We start from the raw sequence: 25,699 nt of genomic DNA on the forward strand, positions 1-25,699 counted from the left end.
ATAATGACACTGGTACCCCACAGAATTGAGGGAGGGACAGAGAGGGGATCTTTGGGTTCTCATAATTCTAGGATCATTAATGCGTTGGCATCCAGAGGGTGGGTAATAGAAATGTCTGTGGGTAGTTGGTGTGCACAAATGGCCCAGCAGCTAACTCATCAAGCTGGTGGGACTCTGAGCGCACAGGTGTGCTGTGGCAGGCAGCAGTCCTGGGCTCCTCACAGCAGTGCTACCTAGCAGAAAACAAAGAAAGTGGACTCACACAGACCTGCAGAAATGCAGACAGCGTGTGAAGAGGGTTTAAATTTCCAATGTGGTGGACCAGAATGTCTTGATCTATTTCTAGGCCATCTATTCTATTCTGGTGGCCTATTTGCTTACTTCTAAACAAACGCCATACAATGTGGTAGCTTTATAATATAAAAGAGTTTAAAAACAGGTTTATATATTTAAATTCAAGAGAGATCATCTAATGCAGTAACTTGTGCTAACAGGTTAACTCAGTAGTACAAAACTCAAAGACTAAAACTTGTCTTTCCAACTCTGTGTATGTATTTGAACTTTCTACAACCATTAATACCAGAAAAAATTGAATGCTAGACTAATACTGTGTAAAGGAGCAATGGTCAATCTTAATCTGATTACAACTGTTTGAAAAAAGAAGGCTCACTCTTCGACTGCTGTTATAATAAGTGATGGCTATACAATTGAATTTGTCAAGTTATCCTAATCAAATACTACTTTTCTGATTTATATATATATTTATATATGACTCAAGATTATTTATAAAATGGGTTCCATCCAGTACAAGTTTTTAAACTACTGTTGTATAACACATAAATTTGTGCTGCCTCCAATAGCAATGATTCAAATGTTAGTCTGATTATATCATTCACATTATCACCAAGTACACCCTTTAAAGTGTCTAATTCAGTCACTTTTATAAAGCACATTCACAAAGTTGTGCATTGATTACCACTACCCAATTCCTGTTTATCTGATTTTTATTATTTAAAAAAATGGAAAAACAAAAGTGCATTTTTCATTCAATAAATGTTCCATCCTTATGTGGTTTTGTTGCAGAAAGTGAAGTCCATGACTTTAGAATGATAGCAATTTATCAACCAAAGAATCCGTCTTCACACCGTTTCAATAACTGCAGCAATTTCCTTGAACTGTCTGTAGAAATTCTAGAGAGAAATGGGGAAAATAATATTAATTTTGCTTTTAGAAGATATTTAAATAGTTATTTTAATTATATCTGACTACCAGAGATTATATAACATATTCAGTTTGCATTTTAATGTTACATTCTCAATTACTGAAGGTTGCTGTAAGAAATAAACAGGTGTAATTTGGTAGTGCAAGCAAAAATACTACTGTAGAGTTGGATAATTATCGCATGACTAAACTTTTCAAAAAGCACATGAGAAAGTCCTTTTTTTTTTTTTTTTTTTTTTTTTTTGAGACGGAGTCTCGCTCTGTCACCCAGGCTGGAGTGCAGTGGCCAGATTTCAGCTCACTGCAAGCTCCGCCTCCCAGGTTCACGCCATTCTCCTGCCTCAGCCTCCGGAGTAGCTGGGACTACAGGCGCCCGCCACCTCGCCCGGCTAGTTTTTTGTATTTTTTAGTAGAGACGGGGTTTCACCGGGTTAGCCAGGATGGTCTCGATCTCCTGACCTTGTGATCCGCCCGTCTCAGCCTCCCAAAGTGCTGGGATTACAGGCTTGAGCCACCGCGCCCGGCCGAGAAAGTCCTTTTAAGATCACACCAGATTTATTAAATACTCAGCACTGTCCTAGACACTGAAAATAAAAACAAAAATAACAGGTTGGTTCCAGGCCTCAAAACACTTTCAATCTAGTAAAGAACTGCATTTCAGTGTGGTAGGGGCTGTCTCATTTAAGATTATGGGTTCAATTACTAGAAGAGAGATCCAACATTAGCAATGGCTTATATGGTACAGCTTATTTCTCTATCATTTAAAAATTAAGCTGGTATAATGGTTCTCCTATAGAAGTCATCTTCTTTTACATCTCAGGTAAGAAAGGAATCAGACGAATTGTTCTTCTGTCTTCTCCTGTACCTACCAGGAAGCTAGGAGACAAATTTGAAACTTAACCTTGGCAATCAGGATACCTTCTAATGATTTACACATCTGCATTTTCCTTCTTATTTGGTCTTAATTTTTTATTTTGCTACTTAAGAGGATTTGTATTGTTTTAATTTATATGCAAATTTGTCACAGAACGAAGCAAAGTGTCTTTTTTTTTTTTTTTTTTTTTTTTGAGACTCAGAAGGCAAGTGGCCCGATCTCGGCTCACTGCAAGCTCCGCCTCCCGGGTTCCCGCCAAAGTAGCTGGGACTACAGGCTATTTTTTTTTTTAGTAAACGGGGTTTCACTGTGGTCTCGATCTCCTGACCTTGTGATCCGCCCGCCTCGGCCTCCCAAAGTGTTCAAACTATTTCTTTAAAAATATGTATTGATGTTCAAAATTTTAGTTACCAAACAGATATAAATTAAAAGCTCAAAGAATGTTCCTTAGCTCTCAGTCATGTAGTGTGATTAACAGGTTATCTTGTGGTCAGTTTTAACCCATGTAAAAACTCTCTTTAAAAGAGTTGCCTCTAATGAAAATGTTTTTGTGTATATTTATATTTAATATGTTTATAATGTATGTATATACTATGTATGTGTATACATACACACATAATGGAATATCACACAGCCATAAAAAAAGAAGGAAATCCTGCCATTTGCAACAACATGGATGAATCTGGAGGACGTTATGCAAAGTGAAATAAGCCAGACACAGAAAGGCTAATACTGCATGATCTCACCTATGTGGAATCTAAAAAAGTCAAACTCACAGAAGCAGAAAGGAGACTGGAGGTTGCCAGGAGCTGAGGCTGGGGTCAATGGGGAAATTTTAGTAAAAAGGTACAAACTTTTGGTTATAAAATAAGTAAGTCTGAGATCTAATGTACAATATGGTGACTACAGTTAATAATACTGTATTGTTTAGTTGAAATTTGCTAAAAAAAGATTTTACATGCCCTCAACACACACACACTCTGTCCCCCAAAAAAGGTAACTATGTGTGGAGGTGGATGTGTTAATTAGTGTGACTGTGGTAATCATTACAAAATGTGTATGTTTATCAAATCATCACATTGTGAAACCTTCGAAATACACAATTTTGTCAACTGTACCTCAATAAAACTGTGGAAAAAATTAATCTATTTGTGCTTTTTTTCCCTATGAGAAAAAATTTCTAGAGGTGGAATTAGGATAGCACAAATGCTGCACAGAATAATAAGAATTAGGCCAGCACTGTGAATTACAAAGAAAACCAAAACGTATATTCTCTCTTGAAATTGACTGAGTCTTCATATTTAGTTGAATGTCATTCCCATATCACAATATACATTTCCTTTTCACTGAGTCTCAGTTCCAAGACACTAATCAACACTAATAATGTTAAATTTGTGAACATTATTTTTGTTTCAAAGCAGGGATATCTATTTTAAATAAAGAAATCAGGCTGAGCATGGTGACTCAAACCTGTAATCCCAGCACTTTGGGAGGCTGAGGCAGACAGATCAACTGAGGTCAGGAGTTTCAGACCAGCCTGGCCAACATGGTGAAACCTCATCTCTACTAAAAATACAAAAATTAGCCGGGCGTGGTGGTACGTGCTTGCAATCCCAGCTACTCAGGAAGCTGAGGCAGGAGAACCACTTGAACCGGGAGGCGGAGGTTGCAGTGAGCCGAGATCACGCCATTGCACTCCAGCCTGGGCAACAAGAGTGAAACTGTGTCTCAAAAAAGGAAAAAAAGAAAGGGAAAGAAATTATTTAAAATATAGTTTATAAAAGTAGAAATCAAAAGTACCATAAAGTGGTATATGAAAGAGTTTTATTTAAAAGGAAGCCTAGGACCAATATAATTTTAGTTTGTTTTACGAAGAATCACTTTTTATTTCCATTTCATTCACGATGGTTGCTTTGACTTTTAGAGTACTAACTGCTGTTATAAGTACTAAGTGTAAGTACTAAGTTAGTACTAGTATAAATGCTAAGAATAGATTCTTACCTATTCATACCAAAAGGAACAAACCAACCAAACAAAAACAAAACTGTACAGGACAGTTAAATTCATGACAAAACATCTCCAGTATGTACATTTAAAAGAAAACCTGGCCGGGCGCGGTGGCTCACGCCTGTAATCCCAGCACTTTGGGATGCCAAGGCGGGTGGATCACGAAGTCAGGAGATCGAGACCATCCTGGCTAACGCAGTGAAACCCCGTCTCTACCAAAAATACAAAAAAATTAGCCAGGTGTGGTGTCAGACGCCTGTAGTCCCAGCTACTCAGGAGGCTGAGGCAGGAGAATGGCGTGAACCCAGGAGGCGGAGCTTGCAGTGAGCCAAGATGGTGCCACCGCACTCCAGCCTGGGTGGCAGGGTGAGACTCCGTCTCAAAAAAACACAAAAAGAAAACCTGATTTAGAGCCCTCCCCACCACGACCCTTACTCCCCCTTGGTTACAGAAAAGAGGTAGAATGATAATATGGTAACGTAACTCTAAACTACTGAGTTACTTAAGTCCCTAGCTGATAAAGCCAGGCAACAAGTTCACTTGCTCTGACCTGCCTTTTGTAAACATTATTAGTTAGAAAATTCAGGGTCAGCGCTATTCAAAGATTCATTTAGCTTAACATTCTTGAACATTAAGCCCAAAGGAATAAGAATAAAACATTTAAATGCAAAGTAAATATCCTGCCATTGAAGATAAAAATTTCCTAAATATACTCAGAGGAGTACTTTTCAAGTGATCAAATGGCACAGTACACAAATTCAGCACATTATATTGAAAATAATTTATCAAATTCCCAAAGGAGACAAATTCACATCTCTTGCATATACTACTAGTAAACGTAAAGCACATCAATCTACAAATAAAAACCATTAAAGTTTTCCCGAAGAAAAATTGTATATATCTTTTTATACGACGATTACAGAAAAAATGAGCTAAAACTGGATGAGTTAAATCACAAACCTGAAACTGTGGAATCGTCATTTCAAAGCACTTGGTCTTTACTTGGCCTGAATGATCTGCCACTTTTAGCATCACTGCAACATAAGGATACTTAAGAGATCTGCAAGTGTCTGAGCTCACAGCCATACCCAGTTTCCACTGAAAATCTACAAGCTTTAATAAGACAGAATAATACATTAGTAGTAACATAACCTGGAATGCAGATATTTATTCAATTTTACTGCACTCATACTCAACTTTTAGTTTCAACGCTGGTCATATTTAAAGAAAGTATCTTCATTTTAATATTGCTAGAGGAACAATAATCAAATGAAAAAATGGAGAGGTAATAAGGGATATAAACGCAGTTAGAAAACACCATCGTAGTTAAAAATGGAAAAAAGCAAAACGTGGGGGAAAAAAAAAAATCTCCCCTCCAATGTATAATGGAAGTGGAAGGAAGATGTGGCAGTATTGGTTTCCTTTAACAGGCTTGGAGTATCTTTTAGTTCACTTCGCTGTTCCATGCTCAAGCCTTCCATTAGCATGTATAGTGATAAGGTAATTTTGGATTTCATCAGTGTTCATGACAGATATACGCCCTGGGTGATGTGCTATGCAGTTTACATGTATTAAATACCTTACTGAATCAACGTAACATTATAGGTTATTGTTTCCACTTTGTAGATGACAAAAGCCAACTTCAGAGAGCTTAGGTAATGGGCATAAGGTCACACATTTCTGGAATCAACTGAAACCAGTCTGTTTGACTCCAAAGATGACATGCTTAGTGACTACTGGTTGCCTCAATACTTTTTAATCTAATTCCTGTCAATGACTGCTAAATGATGCCATGGCATAAAACATGCAGCTGTTAATAGTGCCTTAAAAACATGACTCTAAAACATAAAACACAGGGATAAAATACTGTCTGTCTTGTTTCCAAAGCTTAGCCTGATGCATAGCAGGCACTCAAAAAGCACTTGCTCACTGACTGATACCTTTTTCTTTAAAACTAATGCTCACTGGGCAAAAATCTTCACTTGTTAATACATTTCTTCTTGTAAAAGTTAGGATTTCTGTAAATCCCACCATGTATCCTACCACATATCTATCACAAACACTGATGAAATCCAAACCACCTTATCACTATTTACACTAATGTAGTATTTGAGCTTAAGGACTATGGTGAGGAAAAGAAATGGAATGGTTCCCACGTATGCCTCAATCAACCATGGAAGTTATATAACCCATCTTCTATTTTAGGACTTTTGGGGTATGGAATAGGGGAAGGCATTTGTAAATCTCCCATTTTTATAAAAGGGGGACCAATAATTCCTCCTATCTCAGACTTGCTTTGCACCAATCTCCTACAGCATTAAGTCCAAGCTGGTGCTGACAAAAGGTTAACATCTTTTATAAGTAAAAAAGATTGTATAAATTCATTTTAAAGAAAAGTTCTCCATATAAAAATAGAGAAAGGCAAATCACAAAATAACTACAAATTTCTAATAAACCTATGAAAATGTGCTCACCTTAAGAAACAAGGAATTAAAGCCACAATTACATACCACTACACAGCTACCAAAATGGCAAAAATTTAAATCTGAAAATTCCAAGTATTGACAAGGAAGGACGTAAGGCAATGGGAAGTGTCACATGCTGTTGGTGAAAGTATAAACTGGGCCAATCTATTAAAGAACTGACTTTAGCTAGTAAAACTGAAGCTACGCATACTGTGATCCAAATTCTACTAGGGACAGAACTTAGAAAAACTTGTGAATGTGTACACAGGATACATATATGAAAATGTCCCTAGCAGCTTTATTCGTAATAGCCCTAAACTGAAAACCCAAATGTTCATCAGAAATAAAATGGATAAATGAAATGCTACACAGCAATGAAAATGAACTTCAGTTACACGTAAAACCAAAAATGTTAAAACAAGGCCAAAAGTTATGATTCTGTTCACTTAAACTTGAGAAAGAGGTGGTAAAACTATAAAGAGAAGAATATGCCTATCCTTTTGGGGTGGAGAGAAGTGGGCACTGATTGAAGAGGAGCATGTGGTGGGCTTCTGGGGGACTGGTAACATTCCATTTATTGACTTTTGCTTGTGGTTACATGAGTGTTCACTTTTAGATAATTCATTAACTGTCCATATTTTGTGCACTTTTTGCATATATACTCGAGAGCAATATAAGCGAGTGAGTACATTTCTGGTTGAAAGGAAGACTTTATTGTAGCCTAGGGAGTTAAGGGAAAGCTTTACAGAAGGCTTTAAGCTCCATTTTGAAGAATAAACAGAACAGGAATTGAGAGGAAAATGTGTTTTATTTATATATACCATAAATGCACACCCAGCAAAGAATACATGCTTAATAAATATTGGGTGGAACCAATTACAGATGAAAAGAGTCAAAATTTGGCTTAGGGATAGATATTTTTCTATCTTAAAGTAGATGGCTCTTGTAAGGAAATATGAAAAATAAAGTTGACAAAAGTGATCAAAAAGCCAGTAATTCCTTGCAAATTGAGCTTTCAGAGGTTTTCACAGTACTTTTACATCCTTTATCTTCCTATGAAAAACTTATCACATTAAGTCACTTAAACTTTCCCTATAGGCATTGGGGACTCACTGAAAGTTTTTCAATAGAGAGAATGATATCAAAATATTGATTAATGGATATTCAGGCTGGACACGGTGGCTCACACCTGTAATTCCAGCATTTTGGGAGGCCAAGGCAGGTGGATCACTTGAGTGCAGGGGTTCCAGACCAGCCTGGGCAACAGCCCTGTCTCTACAAAAAATACAAAAGTACAAAAGTAGCCAGGCGTGGTAGGGCACACCTATAAGTCCCAGCTACTTGGGAGAATGAAGTGGGAGGATCACCTGGGCCCAGGAGGTCAAGGCTGCAGTGAGCTGTGAGCATGCCACTACACTCCAGCCTGGGCAACAGAGCGAGACCCCAACTCTGGAAAAATAAAAATAAAAAAAAAAGAGAGAGAGAGATTCATCTGGTGGCAGCAGAACATAATAATCCAAGTCTGAAGTTATATAAGTGCCTGAACTAAGCTGGTGACAAGTAGGACTAAACCGATCATAAGAAGGATGCATTGCTAGGTCTTGATGATTGCCTACAAGATACAACTATAGTCGTTTATAGAAAATTATAAAAATTTGAGCTTGGATAACTGGGAGAATGCTGAGGTATCCAGTCCAAAAGTATCATTATGAGATGATACTAGGGATATCTCAACAGGAATGTTCAGAAATAGGCTAAAAACCCAAGAACAGAATTCAGGAGAGTTCATGAGTAGAGAGAGTTTTAATTCCAGTAGAGAGAGAACCTCGAATTTTTTCCTTTTTTTTTTTTCCAGACAGGATCTCAAGACTGGAGTGCATATCCAAAAATTGAACCTCGAATTCATTTTCCTTTTTTTTTTTTCGCTTGTGGCCAGGCTGGACAGGATCTCAGCTCACTGCAAGCTCCGTTGCCATCAGCCTCAGCTGAAGTGGGACACAGTGGCATGAGACGGGGTTTCACAGCCAGGATGGTCTTGATCTCCTGACTCACTCACTGTAGCCTAGACCTCCTGGGTTCAAGCGATTCTTCTACCTGGGCTTCCCTCCCCTAAATGTTTGAGTAAGAAATAAGCAAGCAATTTCTTATTCTTAACAGTATTTAGACTCTACAACTCCTTGATGGAAGAAGTTCCATTTTTACCATCCACATTAAAGTGGCAGAGTAAAGGGGTGCCTATTTGTTTCTCAGAATCTGAAATAAAACTAGAAGATTTCAAGCAGAAAAGCAAAGAAGGCGTGCAATGCTGAGTTCCACTGACTCTTAAAACAGTGAAATTGTCAGGTGAGGAAACAGGGAGACCTGCCATCAAGACACCGTGCAGTCAGTCTTCACAATTTAAAGAAAGCTAGGACTAGGTTTATGAGATAATTTCCAAAATTCTAACCTCAACATTTAAATGCAAAATGAAAGCAAACCTTCTAATAATTGTGGTTTCATCTTAAGTAGGAGTGAACTGCAAAGATTTTAAAAATACAAGAATATAAAAAAAAAAATCAGAACAGAGAACACTTACCACTATGAAGAATGTTAAGAATGAAACAATGTATGGCAGCCCCAAAATTACTATATGATGAAGTATTGAAAAAGGAAAACATATAAAGAAACAAAAAACTAGTAGTAAAAAAGAAAATATAAAAACATCCAGAAGTAAAACGAATAATCAGGAAGTAAATATATAAAAAGGTAAACAAATTAGCTGTTGTCACACTAAAAATTGATGTGGAGGCTGAAGTTACTAGTAATATAAAAACATGACTATAAAAACTATCTATAAAATTGGCAATTCCTATATGTTTTGAGTAAGGGAGGGAGGCCTCACTATTCAGTATATACTAAGCAATACTATATTCTAAGCATTAGGGAAGTCAAAAATAAAGCATAGTTCCTGACCTTCAGAATTTTAGTGGGGAAGGCAGACAATAAACAAAAGTATAATGAAATGGTAACATTATGGTGTGACAAAATGCAGGGTAAGGTGACAGGGTGACAAGAAAGGCTATTTAGATAGAACCTGGGAAGACCTCTTTCATGTGGCTTTTGAACAGAAAGAGACTCGAATAAAATGAAGAAAAAGCCACAGGATCTGGAGAAAAGAACATTCTGGACTGAGGGAGAAGCATGCTTGGTGTGTTCAGGGAACAATGAGGCCCAGGTAGCTGGAGGGGCATGAGCTAGGAAGAGTGGTAAGAGATAAGGAATCCATCTTCGAAGGGCCCTGTGGGGCCACAGTAAATACCTACAACTTTTTTCCAGTGTGACAAGAATCTCTTAAAAAGCTCTGAGTAGCAGAGATACCTGGTCTAACTTGGATTACAAAAAGCTCATCCAGACTGCCTGGTGAGGCACAAAGTTTAAGAAAGTTGGGTGACCCTGTTACCAGGCTACTGCAGTATTCCAGGAAAGAGAATGGCGGCTTGAACCCAGCTGGCAGCAAGAGGTGGTGAATTTAGAGCGAGAGAAAACAATATGCTGATACAACTGTATGTCAGGTGTGAGGGAGAGATGGGAGCCTGCAGCAATCCGTCAATTTCAGTTCAGGCATTGGTTTCCGTGGAGCTTCTGCTCTAAGTTGTGGTTCTCTGTCTTCGCAGTCTGTCTCACCAATTCGGGGGACAGCAATTTACCCTGTGATCGCGCTTCTCTGACAGATCCAAGAGGAGTTGTTGATTTTTCAGTTTGTGCAGCTTTTCCTTGTTGCTAGGACAGGGTGATGACTTCCAAGCTCCTTATGAGCTGGACCACAAAGTAAAAGTCTACCACTTTTTGTCATTTTCTTCATAAAATTTTTAAATATCTTTTGTTAGATTTATTGCAAGATACTCTGTAATTTTTTTTTAAGAGATGGAGTCTCACTCTGTCACTCAGGCTGGACTGCAGTGGTGTAATTAAAGCTCATTGCTGCCTCAAACTCCTGGGCCCAGATCTTCTCGTCTCAGCCTCCTGAGTAGCTTGTACTACAGGTCTGTGCCTCCACACCTGATTAATTTTTTTATTTTTATAGAGATAAGGTCTTGCTATGTTGCCCACTCTGGTCTCAAACTGCTGGCCTCAAGCAATCCTCCCAAAGCCCTGAGCTTACAGTCGTGAGCCACCATGCCCAGCCTATAGTTTCTTCATGTTATAAATGACATCTTTAAAATTATATTTTCCAACTCTTTTTGTCTGAACTAAATAACGTTCAACAATGGAATCACCTTGCTGAACTCTCACATTAAATCTAATAACCTGTTTGTAAATGATCTTGGCTTTTTCTATGCAAACACTCATAATCTGTGAATGACTGTATAGAAGGATGTGCAGTAGGCTGAATAATGGTCCTCCCAAATATGTCCACATGCTAATCCTCAAAATTTATGAATATGTTACCTTAGGCAACAAAACAGTATTGGTAGATGTGACAAAATTAAGGACTTGCAGATGCGGAGATTTTCCTGGATTATCCAGGTGGGCCAAATGTAATCGAAAGGGTCCTTACAAGAGGGAGGAAAAAGGGTCAGAGTCAGAAGGCAATGTGACAATGGAAGCAGAGGCTGGAATGATGTGCTTTGAAGATGGAAGCAGAGGCCACAAGCCAAGGAGGAAACAATCTCCCCTATCGCCTCAGAGGGAACACAGCCCTGCAGATACCTTGATTTTAGCCCCGTACGACTAGTTTAGGACTTCTGACTTCCAGAACTAGAAGATAATAAATTTGTGTTTAAGCCAAAAAGAATTCAACTTAAAAAACCCCATAATTAGTATAATTCTGTTTCACAATATCTTAAATACAAAACTTAACGTAAGAGAATGGATAAAATGACTTACGAAAGATCGACTCAAAATGCACTAAGTCATATAACTAAGGAAAGCCAGGTAGACGGTTGACAGCTGACTTCCCCTACTTCCCAGGAATCCTCAAAAGCAAAGTCAGTTAGAGAAAAATGACAGAGAGCAGTCAATGGACACTTCTCTCAGCCCCTGTATTCTAATTATTTCTTTTTCTTTTTTTTTTTTTGAGACAGAGTCTTGCTCTGTCGCCCAGGCTGGGGTGCAGTGGCCGGATCTCAGCTCACTGCAAGCTCCGCCTCCCGGGTTTAGACCATTCTCCTGCCTCAGCCTCCCGAGTAGCTGGGACTACAGGCGCCCGCCACCTCGCCCGGCTAGTTTTTTGTATTTTTTAGTAGAGACGGGGTTTCACCGTGTTAGCCAGGATGGTCTCGATCTCCTGACCTCGTGATCCGCCCGTCTCGGCCTCCCAAAGTGCTGGGATTACAGGCTTGAGCCACCGCGCCCGGCCTCTAATTATTTCTTATCTCATCCCTTTCTTACATTTTGTATGGAACTGGGTAACTCCTGGCCTAAAAATACTCTAGTTTTAGTATTCCTATTCTGGGAAGTGTTATAAATTAGTTGCCTACAAATAGTTTATTAGCTAAAACAGCACAGCAGCACTTGAAAAGGAAATGGGGCTAACATATACTTTAAAAGTCAAATTCATATTCCTAGCATTATAAATGCATACTCTAAAAGGCTAAAATGCTATACTTCATCTTCAAAAATAACATTTTTTAGAGACTAAGAAAATGTTTGCGACGCTATCTCTGAAAATTTTCATAACTACTTCTATATCCATCACACTTTAAAATACGGTGTTCCTAGCTTCGAATAAATGACGCCTAATCAAAGCCCAACAATCCCTGATCTGCATTCTTTGGGCTAGTGCGGGGTGGGGAAGAGGAGCTTTCATTACAATGGCAACGGCTACCGGCTCAGATGCAAAGGAGAAGGAGCAAAGCAAGGAGGTGGACTAAAGGTCACCGGCTCCCGGACACAAGACTCGGGGAGACCTGGGGAAGGCTCAGGGTGGCATGGTCTCGCAGCCGTGGGAGGCGGGCCGGCGGAGGACAGGGCGGGGCGGCCGCTCACTCACCTGGTTGGTGACCTGAAACGGAAGCAGAAACACAATTTAGAGAAACATCTTTCTTGCTCCAGAGCCTCGCTGCCCGCTCTCCTTCCCGGTTGGCACTCACCTCGGACTTAGCATCCAGCGGCGGCTCGCTAGACGCCTCCATGGGCAGCGTCCGCTAGGTGCGCCCCGGACTCGAGAGAACGCTCCCGACCAGCACTTCCGCTTCCACGTCCTGCCTCTCGCGGCCTGGCGCATGGGGCGGACGTAGCGGGGGAAGCTGAAAAAATCATCTTTATGTGACTCACACTTTTTCTTAATTAAACATAATTTTAAAGAGATATTGACCTAAAAGGAAATTATGTTATGGAAAAAGGCCAAAGATTTGGGAGATACTTTGAGAAGAGAAGCGCTAATTAAATTTATGATGCCGCTTCCCCCATCTAACACTGACACGTGGGCTCTTCCAATCTGGAGCGGGGCGGGGCAAAGCATCCCGAGGCACCCGTCCTCAATCCCAACCAAATTCGAAAGCAGCTGGGCGACCACACCCCCGGCCCTGCAAGGGAAGCCTGTGGGAACCACAGTTATAGGATGAGCTGCTTCGCCTGCCTAGCTGTGGGCGGGGGATGCTTTCCATTATCCCTGCTATTCCTCTTGCATCCCAGCCCTCAGTCTGGCTGCGGAATACCTTCTCATCCTGTCTTCCTACTTCTTTCCTACTGACCTCAAATCCATGCTACACAAAGTATCCACAGTGATTTTTATTTCCCGCCAACTTTTTATTTTGAATTTTTTTTTCAGAAAAATTGCAAAAAATAATTCAATGAACACCTATATACCCTTCATCTAGATTCACCAACTGTTCGCATTGTACACATTTGCTTTATATCGGCTTATATTAAGGATGATACTTCTCTCCTAAATGCTTGAGCATGTTGTCTCCTGAGAACTAGGACATTCTTCTAAATAACCACAATTCAACTATCACATTCAGGAAATTTAACATTAATAAAATACTATTCTCTAATAGGCCAAATTAAAATTTCCCCACTTGTTTCAACAACATTCTTTAAAGTTATTCCCTACCCCATCCACAAACAGAATCTAATCAAAGGGTCGTCTTGAATTTGGTGATCATGTATCCTTAGTCTCCTCTAATCTAGAACTGCACCGGTAAAGGGTCATCAGGACTATGTTCCTCAATGAAGGTTCGGGGGTGGTGGGGTTTGGGTGAAGGACGGGGGCGGGGGTGCGGATCTGCTTTGAAGCTCATTCAGCTTGTTGGCAGAGCTCAGTTCTGTGCAGTTTCCTTGCTGGCTTTCAGATGGGGATTCCCAGCTCCTAGAGGCCATCTGCGTTCCTTGGCTTGTGGCTCCTTCCTCCATCTTCGAAACCAGGAAGGGCACGTCAAGTCCTCCTCACACTTTAAATCTCTCTCATCTCGCTTTCTGTATGATCTCTCCTGTTCCTGTTCCTTCTTTTGCCACATCTCTCTGACTCTAGCCTGAAAAAATTCTCATTTTTAAGGGCTGAAATAATTATTAGATCAGGTATAACCAAATAATTAAGAAAAACTTTTTTTTTTTTTTTTTTTTTTTTTTTTGAGACAGAGTCTCACTTTGTCACCCAGGCTGGAGTACAGTGGCACAATCTAAGCTCACTGCAACCTCTGCCTCCCAGGTTCAAACAATTCTCCTGCCTCAGCCTTTTTGAGTAGCTGAGATTACAGACATGTATCATCATGCCTGGCTAACTTTCGTATTTTTAGTAGAGATGGGGTCTCTCCATGTTGGAGAGGCTGATCTCGAACTCCTGTCCTCAAGTAATCCACCCACCTCGGGCCTTGGCCTCCCAAAGTACTGGCCTCCCAAAGTACAGCCATGAGCCACCGTACCTGGCCTCTTTCTATCTTAAGGTACATAACTTTTAATTATGTTTGTAAAGTCCCTTCAGATCAATACCTAAATTACTGTTTCAATGAGTAATCAAGATGGAAATCTTTGGAGGAGGGCATTTTTAGAATAATACTTACCTCAAATACTCTCATAGGTTGTTGGAGAATTACATTAGTTAATGCATGTTAAGCACCTAAAAATGTCCCTGGCATGTAGCACTCAGATACTAGGCCAAAAAACGAAAAACAAACAAACAGAAACCCCCACTGACTCAAGGTTATTGGAGGTGATTAAATGTACTAATTAGCTTGGGAGGATAGTCCCTGAATGAATCAGATGATTTCTTCTCTAAGGAAGTCAGATGAAAAGACAGAACACTGTGGTGCATCCAGCTGGTCAGTGCATTGGTTCATTTTGCCAGGAAATCTTTTTTTCTTTTTTTTGAGACAGAGTCTCGCTCTGTTGCCCAGGCTGGAAAGCAGTGGTGCGATCTCACCTCACTGCAACCTCCAACTTCCAGCTTCAAGCGATTCTGCCTCCACCTCCCAAGTAGCTGGAATTACAGGCGCATGCCACCATGCCCAGCTGTTTTTTTGTATTTTAGTAGAGATGCGGTTTTACCATGTTGCCCAGGCTGGTCTTGAACACCTGAGCTCAGGCAATCCACCCACCTCGGCCTCCCATTACAGGCATGAGTCACCATGCCCAGCCCCAGGAAATCTTTTTCTTGAGTTCTTGTTGTCATCATGGTAAGGGGGTGGTAAATACACACACACACACACACGCCCCTTAACTTTGTAAAAATGCTTCAAAAAGGTGAAAAGATACGTATTTTAAAAGGTAATTTTTGTTATTTCTTTTTATTTTTCATGCATTTCTTTAAAAACTGTTTATTATTGTTCTAATTCAACATGAGTGCACTTCAAAAACCTATCGATCTGATTTGGGGAGAGTAAAATGTCATTAGAGTGTAGGGCAATCTCTGCCAATTGTTACTCCAGCAACACATGTGATAAACTGTTTATGTTTCAGACCTCCATCTTACAAGAGATCACTTACACAAACTTCGCAGTTGGAAAACACAGATGTTATGAATAGAGTCAAAAATGCTAATATTAAAAATGCATGAGTATAATTTTGTTTTATTTTTATGTAATGACATATAAGTAGAGCATATGTTGTAAAATATTTTTGGAGCTCTTACAGTAAGCCTAGTACTATCACATGCATAGGAAGAAATCCATAGAACTATGGCATAAACTCTGATCTCATGAGCATTATGGTGTAATGTAGAAAACGAAATTGATACTCAGGAAGCAGGCAATGCTTCAATTTAAGTGTTTATTTTAAGGCTTTTTTGTGCCAAGTGATATGCAGTTGTCCCTCAGTATACTCAGGAGATTGGCTCCAGGACCAATTAAGGCAGATGACAATGTACCAAAATCTGCATATACTCAAGTCCTGCAGTCTGTCCTGCTGAACTTGAGTGTAGGAAAGTTCTGCCTCACTATTTGTGGGTTTAGCATCCCGGGAGTATAGCAACTTTGATCTGTGGTTGGTTTAAAAAAAAAATCTCACCAGCACAGTTCAAACCCATGTTGTTCAAGAGTCAACTGAAATTCTAACTCGAGCTAGCCTAAGCAAAGTAGCAGAAATTATTGTCTCACAGAGGCAGCCTCTGACACGTAGTGGTGGAGCCAGCTGCAGGGTCAACAGAATTGTGAGGTTTGAATAGTAAAAGTGCCCCATCTCCGCTTCTCAGTTGTGGTCCAGCTTTCTGCCTGTCTGCTGGCTTCGGTCTCTTCAGCTTCACCATACGTTGTTGGAGAGTAGTGTGTATATATAGACATATGACCACCAACATCTCTGGGTTCACAGCCCTATGACTCATGATCCAAGGAGAAAGAGGAAGCTGCCCATCCATCTCAATTCTCAGAGAAGGACTCTAGTTGATCTGCTTGGACCACTACTGGGTCTGGAGTGATGTGTTATTATTTTTGCCCATGCTGCCTGCTGTGTTCATAAGGGGTAGAGTTGTGTGATTGGTAGAGTCACTGGAAGCAAAAGGGGTGAAAAGACATGCTCTATAGGAGATGGAGGTGAGAATGATGCAACAAAGCTTGGATGAAAATATACTAGAGAAACAAAATAAATGTGCACTCAACATATTTCCTATACTGTGTTACAACGCACTATCCTGTGTAGTCAATGGATATGGTATGCAGACTAATGGCCCCCCCAAATATGTTACTTTCTAATACCCAGAATTTATGAATATGTTATGTTGTATGTTTAAATAACAGAGGCTCTCTAAAAGAAAATATTTATTCGTGCATAGGGCACTGCAGTGGAAATACATATGCCATAGTAAACTATGTGCATATTCAAGGAGGTGAAGGAAGACAAAGGTTTTTAATGGAAAAATTAGGAGGATTACATAATTGTTTTGTGATAATTATCCTTGTCTACAAGTATTAATAACAAGAGTGATGCCAGTCAGCGGCTGGCCAGGCAGTTGCTGGGCAGATGACCTTGCAAATATATTTTTTGTGTAAGGGTGCAACGGCCTTTGTGCAAGGTTGTTGTTTTGGCAGAGTCTTTTGTGATAGTTTTTGTTATCTGGCATTTATGCATGAAAGCTCTCTCATGGCCTTCCCCAGCTCTATTTGTCAAGGTTTCTTTTCCTTTTTTTGATACAGAGTTTTGCTCTTGTTGCCTGGGCTGGAATGCAATGGTGCGGTCTTGGCTCACTGCAACCTCTGCCTCCTCAGTTCAAGCGATTCTCCTGCCTTAGCCTCTCAAGTAGCTGGGATTATAGGCAGGCACCACCATGCCCGGCTAATTTTGTATTTTTAGTACAGACAGGGTTTTACCATATTGGTCCGTCTGGTCTCGAACTCCTGACCTCAGGTGATCCACCTACCCCAGCCTCCCAAAGTACTGGGATTACAGGCGTGAGTGACTGCACCTGGACCTTTTTTTAAATTTTTAACACAAGTGACTCCATTATGATTCTTAACAACTTTCACAATTACATAAAAAGGGGGAATTAAGGTTGCTAATTAGCTGACTTTAAAAGGAGGAGAGTTTATTGGATTACTCAGATGAGTCCAATGTATTCACAGGGTCCTTAAAGATGAAAAGTAGAGGCAGAGGAGTTAGAGTCAGAGAGAGAAAGAGAGTGTGTTAGAGTGATAGATTCCATGTGAGAGACTCAGCCAGCCTTTGCTGGTTTTGAAGACAGAAGGAGGCCAAGAGCCAAAGAAGGAAGGCTGCTTCTAGAAGCTAGAATGGGCACATTAGCAAAGACATGGAATCAACCTAGAGGCCCATCAGTGGTGTACCTGATTAAAGAAAATGAATATATACACCATGGAATCCTATGCAGCCATAAAAGAGAACAAAATCATGTCCTTTGCAGCAACATGGATGGGCTGAAGGCCATTATCCTAAGCAAATTAATGCAGAAACAGAAAAACAAATACATGTTCTCAGTTATAAGTGGGAGCTAAACACTGAGTATACATGAACATAAAGAAGGGAACACACACTGGGGCCTACTTGAGGGTAGAGAGTGGGAGGAAGGCAAGGATTGAAAAACGACCTATCCAGTACTATGCTCATTACCTGAGTGATGAAATAATCTGTACGCTGAGCCCCCTTGACACACAGTTTACCCATGTAACAAACCTATACATGTATCCCCTTAACCTAATATAAGTTGGAAAGAAAAGAAAACAGCTGGAATAGGAAAGAAAATGGATTCTCCCTTATATATCCCAAATAGTTTCCAGAAGGAACACAGCCCTGTCAACACTGTGATTTTAGTCCAGTGAGCCCCATTTCAGACTTCTGAACTTCAGACCATAAGATATACATTGGTGTTGTTTTAAGCCACTAAATGTGTGGTAATTTGTTATAGCAGCAGTAGGAATTTGAGAGAGTAAAGCATAACAATGAGTGCTGCGATCTTGACAGTCACCTAGGCCTGAATCTAAATCCTTCTACTGCTCAGCTGTGTGACATCCTTCAAGTTGGCCTTTCTGAGCATCAGCTTTCTTAGTTTTAAAAATAGGGCTATCAGTATTTGTCCCACAAGGTTTTTATTAAGGGATAAATGAGATCTTGTATGTAAAGCATGTAGCAAACGTTCTGAACATAGTAAGTGCTGATAAATCCTAGGAGCTATTGTCATCAGCACAATATTCAATACTCCAAAGAACCCTATAAGTTATGTAGATCATATATTATCTCTATTTTAAAGGTGAGAAAACTGAGGTTCAGGAATGGTAAGCAACATCACCTAGCTAATAAGTAAAACTTAAAGCAGTCTGGTATTAATTTACAATTTGCAATCTAATTTCCGAGAGCTCTGGAGAGATTCCAAACTCCCAGTGTAGCTGCTGAAACGCTCCTCAGCTACTTTCTGCTCATTGGCTGTTTTATTTGTACTCCCGGCTATTCAAGAAGATGAGTGATTCTGTGTGTGTTGTGGTGGTGGTGGTGGTGGGGGCGGGGGGTGAGGTAATAAATAAGCAGCATCAGTAAGATGCAGAACCAGGAATAAGCATGATCACGAATCCTAGAATCATAGAGGTTTTAGAGTTTAAAGTGGGACTTAAAATTTTTAGCCTGTGGGCCAAATTTGGCCTACTCAAATGATTAAAAAACAAAACAAAACAGAAAACAATCTATATCAGAAACTCCAAATGAGAATGCACTTAGAAAAGTTTTATGTCATCCAGTTGTCACAGTCCTTACATCACTCTTTCATTTCTCCTGTCTACTTCACACATTTGAAAGCTTCAAGACATAGTTTTCAACCTTCGGCTTAAAGGTTGAAGAATGTAGCGTTAAAAAAAAAATGAGACCAGCTAGGCATGGTGGCTTACGCCTGTAATCCCAGTACTTTGGGAGGCTGAGGCGGGTGCATCACTTGAGGTCAGGAGTTTGAGACTATCCTGGCCAACATGGTGAAACCCCGTCTCTACTAAAAATACAAAAATTAGCCAGGCGTGGTGGCGCATGCCTGTAATCCCAGCTAATCTGGAGGTTGAGACAGGATAATTGCTTAAACTCAGGAGGCAGAGGTTGCAGTGAGCAGAGATCGCACTACTGCATTCCAGCCTAGGGGACAGAGTGAGACTTTGTCTCAGAAATAAAATAAAATACAAAAAATTAGCCGGGCATGGTGGCGCACACCTGTTGGGAGGCTGAGGCACTAGAATTGCTTGAATCTGGGAGGCGGAGGTTGCCATGAGCCAAGATTGCTCTACTGCCTTCCGGCCTGGGCGACCAAGCAAGACTCTGTCTCCAAAAAGAAAAAAAAGACCTAAGTAGGTTAAGTGCCTGGTTTAGAGAAACACAGCTAGATAGTCATGATTTCTGATCAAGTGTGGAGAATGAGTTCATTCTGAGGACAGACAAGGCCTAATTATGTAAGGCTTTGGTATGTTTTCAAGCACTGCCAAAAGGCCACGTTTAGGAGTGATAGTTTGGCAATACAACATACACTCAAGGCAGATGACAGGGTACGAACACATGCAGCAGGAAGAAAGCTGGACATACTGCTATTAAGATAAGTAATATACGATAGTGAGTAGTTAAGGTGAAGTGCCATGAATGAGTTACAGGTATACAGAGAGACTGACCCCCACAACCCCATAGCCCTAAGGGCAGTTAGGTGGGGCCTGAACCTGAAAGATTCCCTGGGCTGGTTACAACTGTGATGACAAACTTAAATCAGGTGTTGTACAAATAGCAAATTTCATCAATTCTTAGATAAGTATTTTTTCATATTTACATCAGGAATTATAGTGAACATCACATCAGATGGCTTCTTATTTATTTATTTATTTATTTATTTTCATTTATTTTTTTTGAGACGGAGTCTTGCTCTGTCGCCCAGGCTGGAGTGCAGTGGCAGGATCTCGGCTCACTGTGAGCTCCGCCTCCTGGGTTCACACCATTCTCCTGCCTCAGCTTCCCAAGTAACTGGGACTACAGACGCCCACCACCACACATAGCTCATTTTCTGTATTTTTAGTAGAGACGGAGTTTCACCGTGTTAGCCAGGATGGTCTCAATCTCCTGACTTCGTGATCTGCCCGCCTCGGCCTCTCAAAGTGCTAGGATTACAGGCGTGAGCCACTGAGCCTGGCCTCAGATGGCTTCTTAAAGTGACGGTTAACCAGGGCAGCAGTCATGACTCAGTTGTTTTTGCCGGTGCATGCATGAACTTCTTCATAGCTCTTCTACACTTCTACAGAGTTATGAGTATTGTTTGCTCTATATTTACTATGTTTAATTGCCATTTATAGCACAATAGGGTGACTATAGTCAATAATAACTCAATAGTACATTTTTAAAATAACTTAAGGAGTGCAATTGGAGTGTAACTCAAAGGATAAATGCTTGAGGGGATGGATACCCCATTCTCCATGATGTGCTTAGTTCACTCTGTATGCCTTTCATGTACCCCATCAATATATATACCTACTAAGTATTCCTAAAAATTAAAAAATAAAATTTAAAAATATTGACATTTAAAATGTCTTTTAAAAGACTATGGTGTAATTTGGCATAACAAAAAGTTACTGGGTATGGAAATAAGCATGAAAACAGAACAACAGGTTGCAAACTTGTACTGGTGAGGCAAATATGGACTATTGGAGGAATAGCCACCATTCTGTGTATTCTTGCAAAGCAACCAAATAATTTACAATTTCTAAAACTGGTGGATAGCTTTGAGTAGATAAGTTAGTCAAGTTGCTTATTTCACTTTAAGGTTGGAGAAATCACCAAATCCCTCAGAATATAAGAAAAAACTGTATTAGAATGAAAGAACAGTTTTTGAGTCACAAGTACTCTTGTTAAGGCATCAAACGTTAATTTGCCAAAAACTTCCTGCTGTCTTTGAATAGAAGCTATTAAATTTCCAAAGATGTATGATTCAGCAGTTGCTGCAAAATGTAACTATATGCTTAGTCAGGTAGGAAATAGCGATAAACCTTTACATGCTTTGACAACCATCAAAATTATACTGTCCATGCTAAAGGTACTAAAAGTGCATGGATTTATGTAAATAAGTGGCATGACACTATGACACTATGCATAGGCATGCCACTATATTTAACTGAAAACTGTAAAATATTTAATAAAATCTTCTGTGATGATATTGTGCATACTCATAAGAAGGGGATGCACAATGTTTTAGCTGATGATCTAGTTGCTGTGAACACTGAATTAGCAAATACTAAATCATTGCTTCTAGGGGAAGTACAGGTTAGGTTTCTGTGAGCCTGTGGTCACAATATTTTCATTAGATAATCAATACATAACCTTGTTTTATGTGCATTTCTATTTTAAAAAACCTTATGTAATATATATTGTTGATTCATTAGCACTGAATTACAGCCAACAGCACTGTAAGTGAAAACCTGAACAAACCTTATCTAATACTTGTATTTTCTTTGTAAGGCACATGAAAACCTTCTTGGACTTGGGATCACTAAATAGCAGTTGAGCACTATGCTTGGGGGCTATTTTAAACATTGAATTCACTGACAAAAATCTCAAAAATGGGAAAATGAGCATTAAACAGACCATCGAGAGGACACCTGTTTCCAGTATAAGAGCTGCAAGAAGAAGGCAGAGTATCACCTTGCTCAACCTTGGCTGGGAACTAAAATTTTTTGCCACCCTGTGAATATTTGTGAGTGACCATGAGAACTCTGTAAGTACAGATTTGGGAATTACCAATAAATTTTAGCAAGGAGTTCAAAATGCAAAACCCATAAATAATGAGGATGGACAGAATTTTGTAAAACTTCAAAGTCATATGGCAAAGGATGTGGGTAAAGGGAAGATTAAAAAATTGGAACCAGTGATGCCCAATCTTGGGATCCGTCTCAGACTTTTTGAATCAAAATCTGCATTTCATATTCCCCAGGTGTTTCTATGCACCTCTGAGACATGCTGCCCTCAATACCATGATAGGTACATCCATACCAGACGGTGGAAGTTAAACTGTATAAACCATATAAGCCAGACGGTGGAAGTTAAATTGTACAGTTTAACTCTACAAATTACAGTCCTACATTTGTAAAGGTTTTATGGGTCTAAAGGTCTGGGGTGTGCTAGGACAACCTCTGTAAGGTGAAAGACAAGTTCCTGCATCTTGCAATTCCTATTAAGAGCAAAATGGCAGACCACCTACTGGGCCTCTTTAGCTTTTGGAGATAGAATATACACGTGGGAATACAGCTGCCAATTTGAGTGGATCCCTAGCAAGACAGAGCTCTGTAGCAAGTCCCTGCTGGGATGCAAACTGTCTTGCTATCTGACCTTGTGTCTCAGCAGATCCAATGTGGCTAGCGTCCCTGGAAGATAAAGATGCTGTGTGAAGTCTTAAGCAACCTTAACAGGTGAAGCACAGTGCAGAACCTCAGGGATCTGGAGCAAGGCCATTCCTTTGATAGTAAGTAATTTGAAAAGCAGCCCCTGGCATGCACTGGGCCCAGGAGAGACTAAGAGTCTGGCCATGTAACTCTAGTGATAATGCAACTAAGCCCATCACAAGCTGGACACTGCCAGTTTTACCAAGCCAAAGTGTTAGGTGAGTATAGCAGCAATGCATTAGGCAGATAACGATGAAGAGGAGTTAAGGTAATGAAACACCTCTGAAGTCAAAGAACAGTGGCCAGAAGAACATGGGTGGGAGAGTTGGAAGTTTCCCAAGAAAAGCAAGCTCAGCATAATATTATCTTTTTCTGACTCCCTAACTGCTCTCTACCTGAATTTCCTCTATTAGGTGCAGAATAGTAACATGCACTCTTGCCCAGGTCAAATTTATGGAGTTATCATTGATAACTTCTGCTTATCAAAGGCATCATCCCTTAAAACAGTATCTCTTTAATCTGTGCCTTTCTCCGTGGCTACTGTCTTAATTTTTTCAGCATTTATTTCTCACACGTTTTCCACATTATCGACAAGTGATGTTTCTGCATATCTGATCATCCCATTTATTCTTCAGATGTTTACTGAACATTTTCTATGTATCATGCACTGGGTTAGGCCCTGGATAAATAATGTGAAGAAGAAAAAAGAGACAATGTTACTGGGCTCCTGGAATTTGCAGTTCGGTGAAAAAGATACGTAAATCCTGCTTAAGATCCTTCAGTGGTTCCTTGCTGTTTTCAGGAAGCCCAGATGTCTTGAGCGGGTTGCCTCTGTTTACCTCTCCAGCATCACCTCTAATCAGTACCCTTTACTCTGCAGCCACAGTGCGTTTTCCCTTCTTCACAGCACCCTCCTCTCTGCCTGGGTAAAGTCTACCATCTTTTAAGGGTTCAGTCCAGCCATCCACTTTTTCAGGAAGACTTCTGGACACTCTCCTCCTCCTTCCTCCGTAGTTCCAGCACATCTCATGCCATCACTATCATATAGGTACCACGCTTTTTATCCTGATTCTCCGTTGTCTTGTCCACTGCCTCTACTCCACAGTGAACTCAACTTTGTGTCCTCAATACTTAGTACAGTGATTTCTAGTAATCGACATTTTTTCTGTCAAATTGAATCGGATATATAGAAATACCCGCTGCCTCCCGCAAGGGCAGATAAGGCCAACCCATCACTCCTGCACCCCGACAAAGGAACAACAGCACCGTGCTGCACGGAGTCCTCTGGCCTTGCTGCCTGGCAATGGGTAGCCACCTGGGCGTCTGTCTCAGAATAGGACTCCGCGGCGCGCCTCCTAGCGCCATCGGTTGACACTGCAAGAATGGGAGGGGGCCGGTGAGCACGCGGTCCCAGACCTGCGCATGGCGCATGCGTAGAACGCGAGCGCTCGGCATGGCTCGGCTCGGAAGAGTCCAAGCGTGAGGGGACAGGACTGTGAATTCAGATACTGTTTTTCTCCCGAAATAGGTATTTGGCTCCTATTTTTTTCCTCCTCGACAGCATCTTAATTTAAAATATGACACTTGACCTACGGACCTGCAGGGACCGGTTAAGAGGATGAGAGGCCAAACTGTTTTTGGTGTTTAGGCGCCCCTACTCGGGGCGGTGTGTTGGGAGGGCCCAGGTCAAGGCGCGCGTGGGCGGAAGCGGCGGCGGCGGCGGCGGCGGCGAAGGCGGCGGCTGTCAGAGCTGGAGGGCCGGGCACCGCGGCCATGGAGGGTCAACGCTGGCTGCCGCTGGAGGCCAATCCCGAGGTGGGCGCGCTTCGGGGCAGCCCTGGGCCGTGGGCAGGCTCAGAGGGAGCCGGCTTGCTGCCGCGAGTCCACGGTAGTTTGTCTCTAAAGCGTGTTCTCTGTTTCGTTTACAGGTCACCAACCAGGTGAGTGAGGTGTCTGTCGCTCGGGACCTCGGAGTCCTTTCTGTCTGCTCGGTCCGCTTCCCTGCTGGACTTCACCTCCACGCTTCCAAGGATTCTGGGATTTAATTTCTTGAGGGCCCCTCTTGTTCGGCTTTACGCGGGTCCGCCCCTTTCAGAAAGGGCCATCTCCCTGCCACCTGGCTCCTGGAGATGCTCCCACCACTCCTCTGGTCCCATTCCTCAGACACCACGTATCTTGGGGACTCCGGGTCAGAGGTTTGGAGGGACTTTTACCCTGTATTCCTATTCCCCTTCTTCGTTTTGCCTCCTGTTAGTGCCGATTCCATAATTTTCCTTCTGGTGTACCTTCTGGATGACTAATTTGCCCACACTTCCTGACTCCAAGCTTTGTAAACTCGCCCACCCAGTCCTTGTAATTTCATCCACCGCCTGCACTATGAAATCATCTTCCAATCATCTCTTGCCCCATCAAGTCACTTTTCTTCCCTGCCACGCCCCCTTTATCTTACAGTCTTTTAAAGCTGGACATTTAGTTGCTGTTGTATCAAAGAAAGCTCAGTTTAGTAGTTCCCACGCCATTCTTTGCAATCTACAGCAGTTTAAGTTCCTTCTAGGTGTTGGAGGTTGGGGTTTGGGGAGGGACGAGGGAACATCTCCCAGTTACTCAGAAGAACAGTAAGTGCTACCAGGTATAAACTTTTGATCTGCTCAGGTGTGCCTTATCTTACCCTGGTTTTTTTCATTCTCAACAGCTCATTTATTTTTTACTGCTCTCCGAGTTTATCATACTCCCCTTACCTCCACCATCTTCCTTCTCGTCACCAGGAAACAATTAACCGTGTTCTTAAAAAAATTGGTTTTTGGTTTTCAAAGCTTGTAGCAAATTCCCTGGACAGAGAGACATCCTTGTCTTGTTCTCTATCTTAGGGAGGAAACATTTGATCTTTC

The 25,699-nt window shown here is 41.0% G+C and overlaps 2 protein-coding genes across 6 annotated transcripts in view; one reads left to right on the top strand and one right to left on the bottom strand.

The window, feature by feature from the left end:
• Positions 1 to 986: 986 nt before the first annotated feature.
• Positions 987 to 12,794, bottom strand: COMMD6 (COMM domain containing 6). Its single transcript, XM_050766479.1, has 4 exons — positions 12,639 to 12,794; positions 12,539 to 12,550; positions 5,063 to 5,215; positions 987 to 1,190 (listed from the first exon to the last, which is right to left on the bottom strand). The coding sequence occupies exons 1-4, from the start codon at positions 12,678 to 12,680 to the stop codon at positions 1,140 to 1,142; spliced, it is 258 nt and encodes an 85-aa protein (XP_050622436.1). The 5' UTR covers positions 12,681 to 12,794; the 3' UTR covers positions 987 to 1,139.
• Positions 12,795 to 24,477: 11,683 nt separating this feature from the next.
• UCHL3 (ubiquitin C-terminal hydrolase L3) overlaps positions 24,478 to 25,699 on the top strand; it is a 92,822-nt gene continuing 91,600 nt past the window's right edge. For all 5 annotated transcript variants that reach the window (XM_050766476.1, XM_050766475.1, XM_050766473.1 and 2 more), the window contains exon 1: positions 24,478 to 24,635. In XM_050766476.1, the coding sequence (XP_050622433.1) occupies positions 24,585 to 24,635 (51 nt within the window). In that variant the 5' untranslated portion in view covers positions 24,478 to 24,584. The remainder of the gene's footprint in view (positions 24,636 to 25,699) is intronic.

The sequence above is a fragment of the Macaca thibetana genome, chromosome 17, assembly GCF_024542745.1.
Source record: "Macaca thibetana thibetana isolate TM-01 chromosome 17, ASM2454274v1, whole genome shotgun sequence".
Classification (NCBI taxonomy): Eukaryota; Metazoa; Chordata; class Mammalia; order Primates; family Cercopithecidae; genus Macaca; species Macaca thibetana.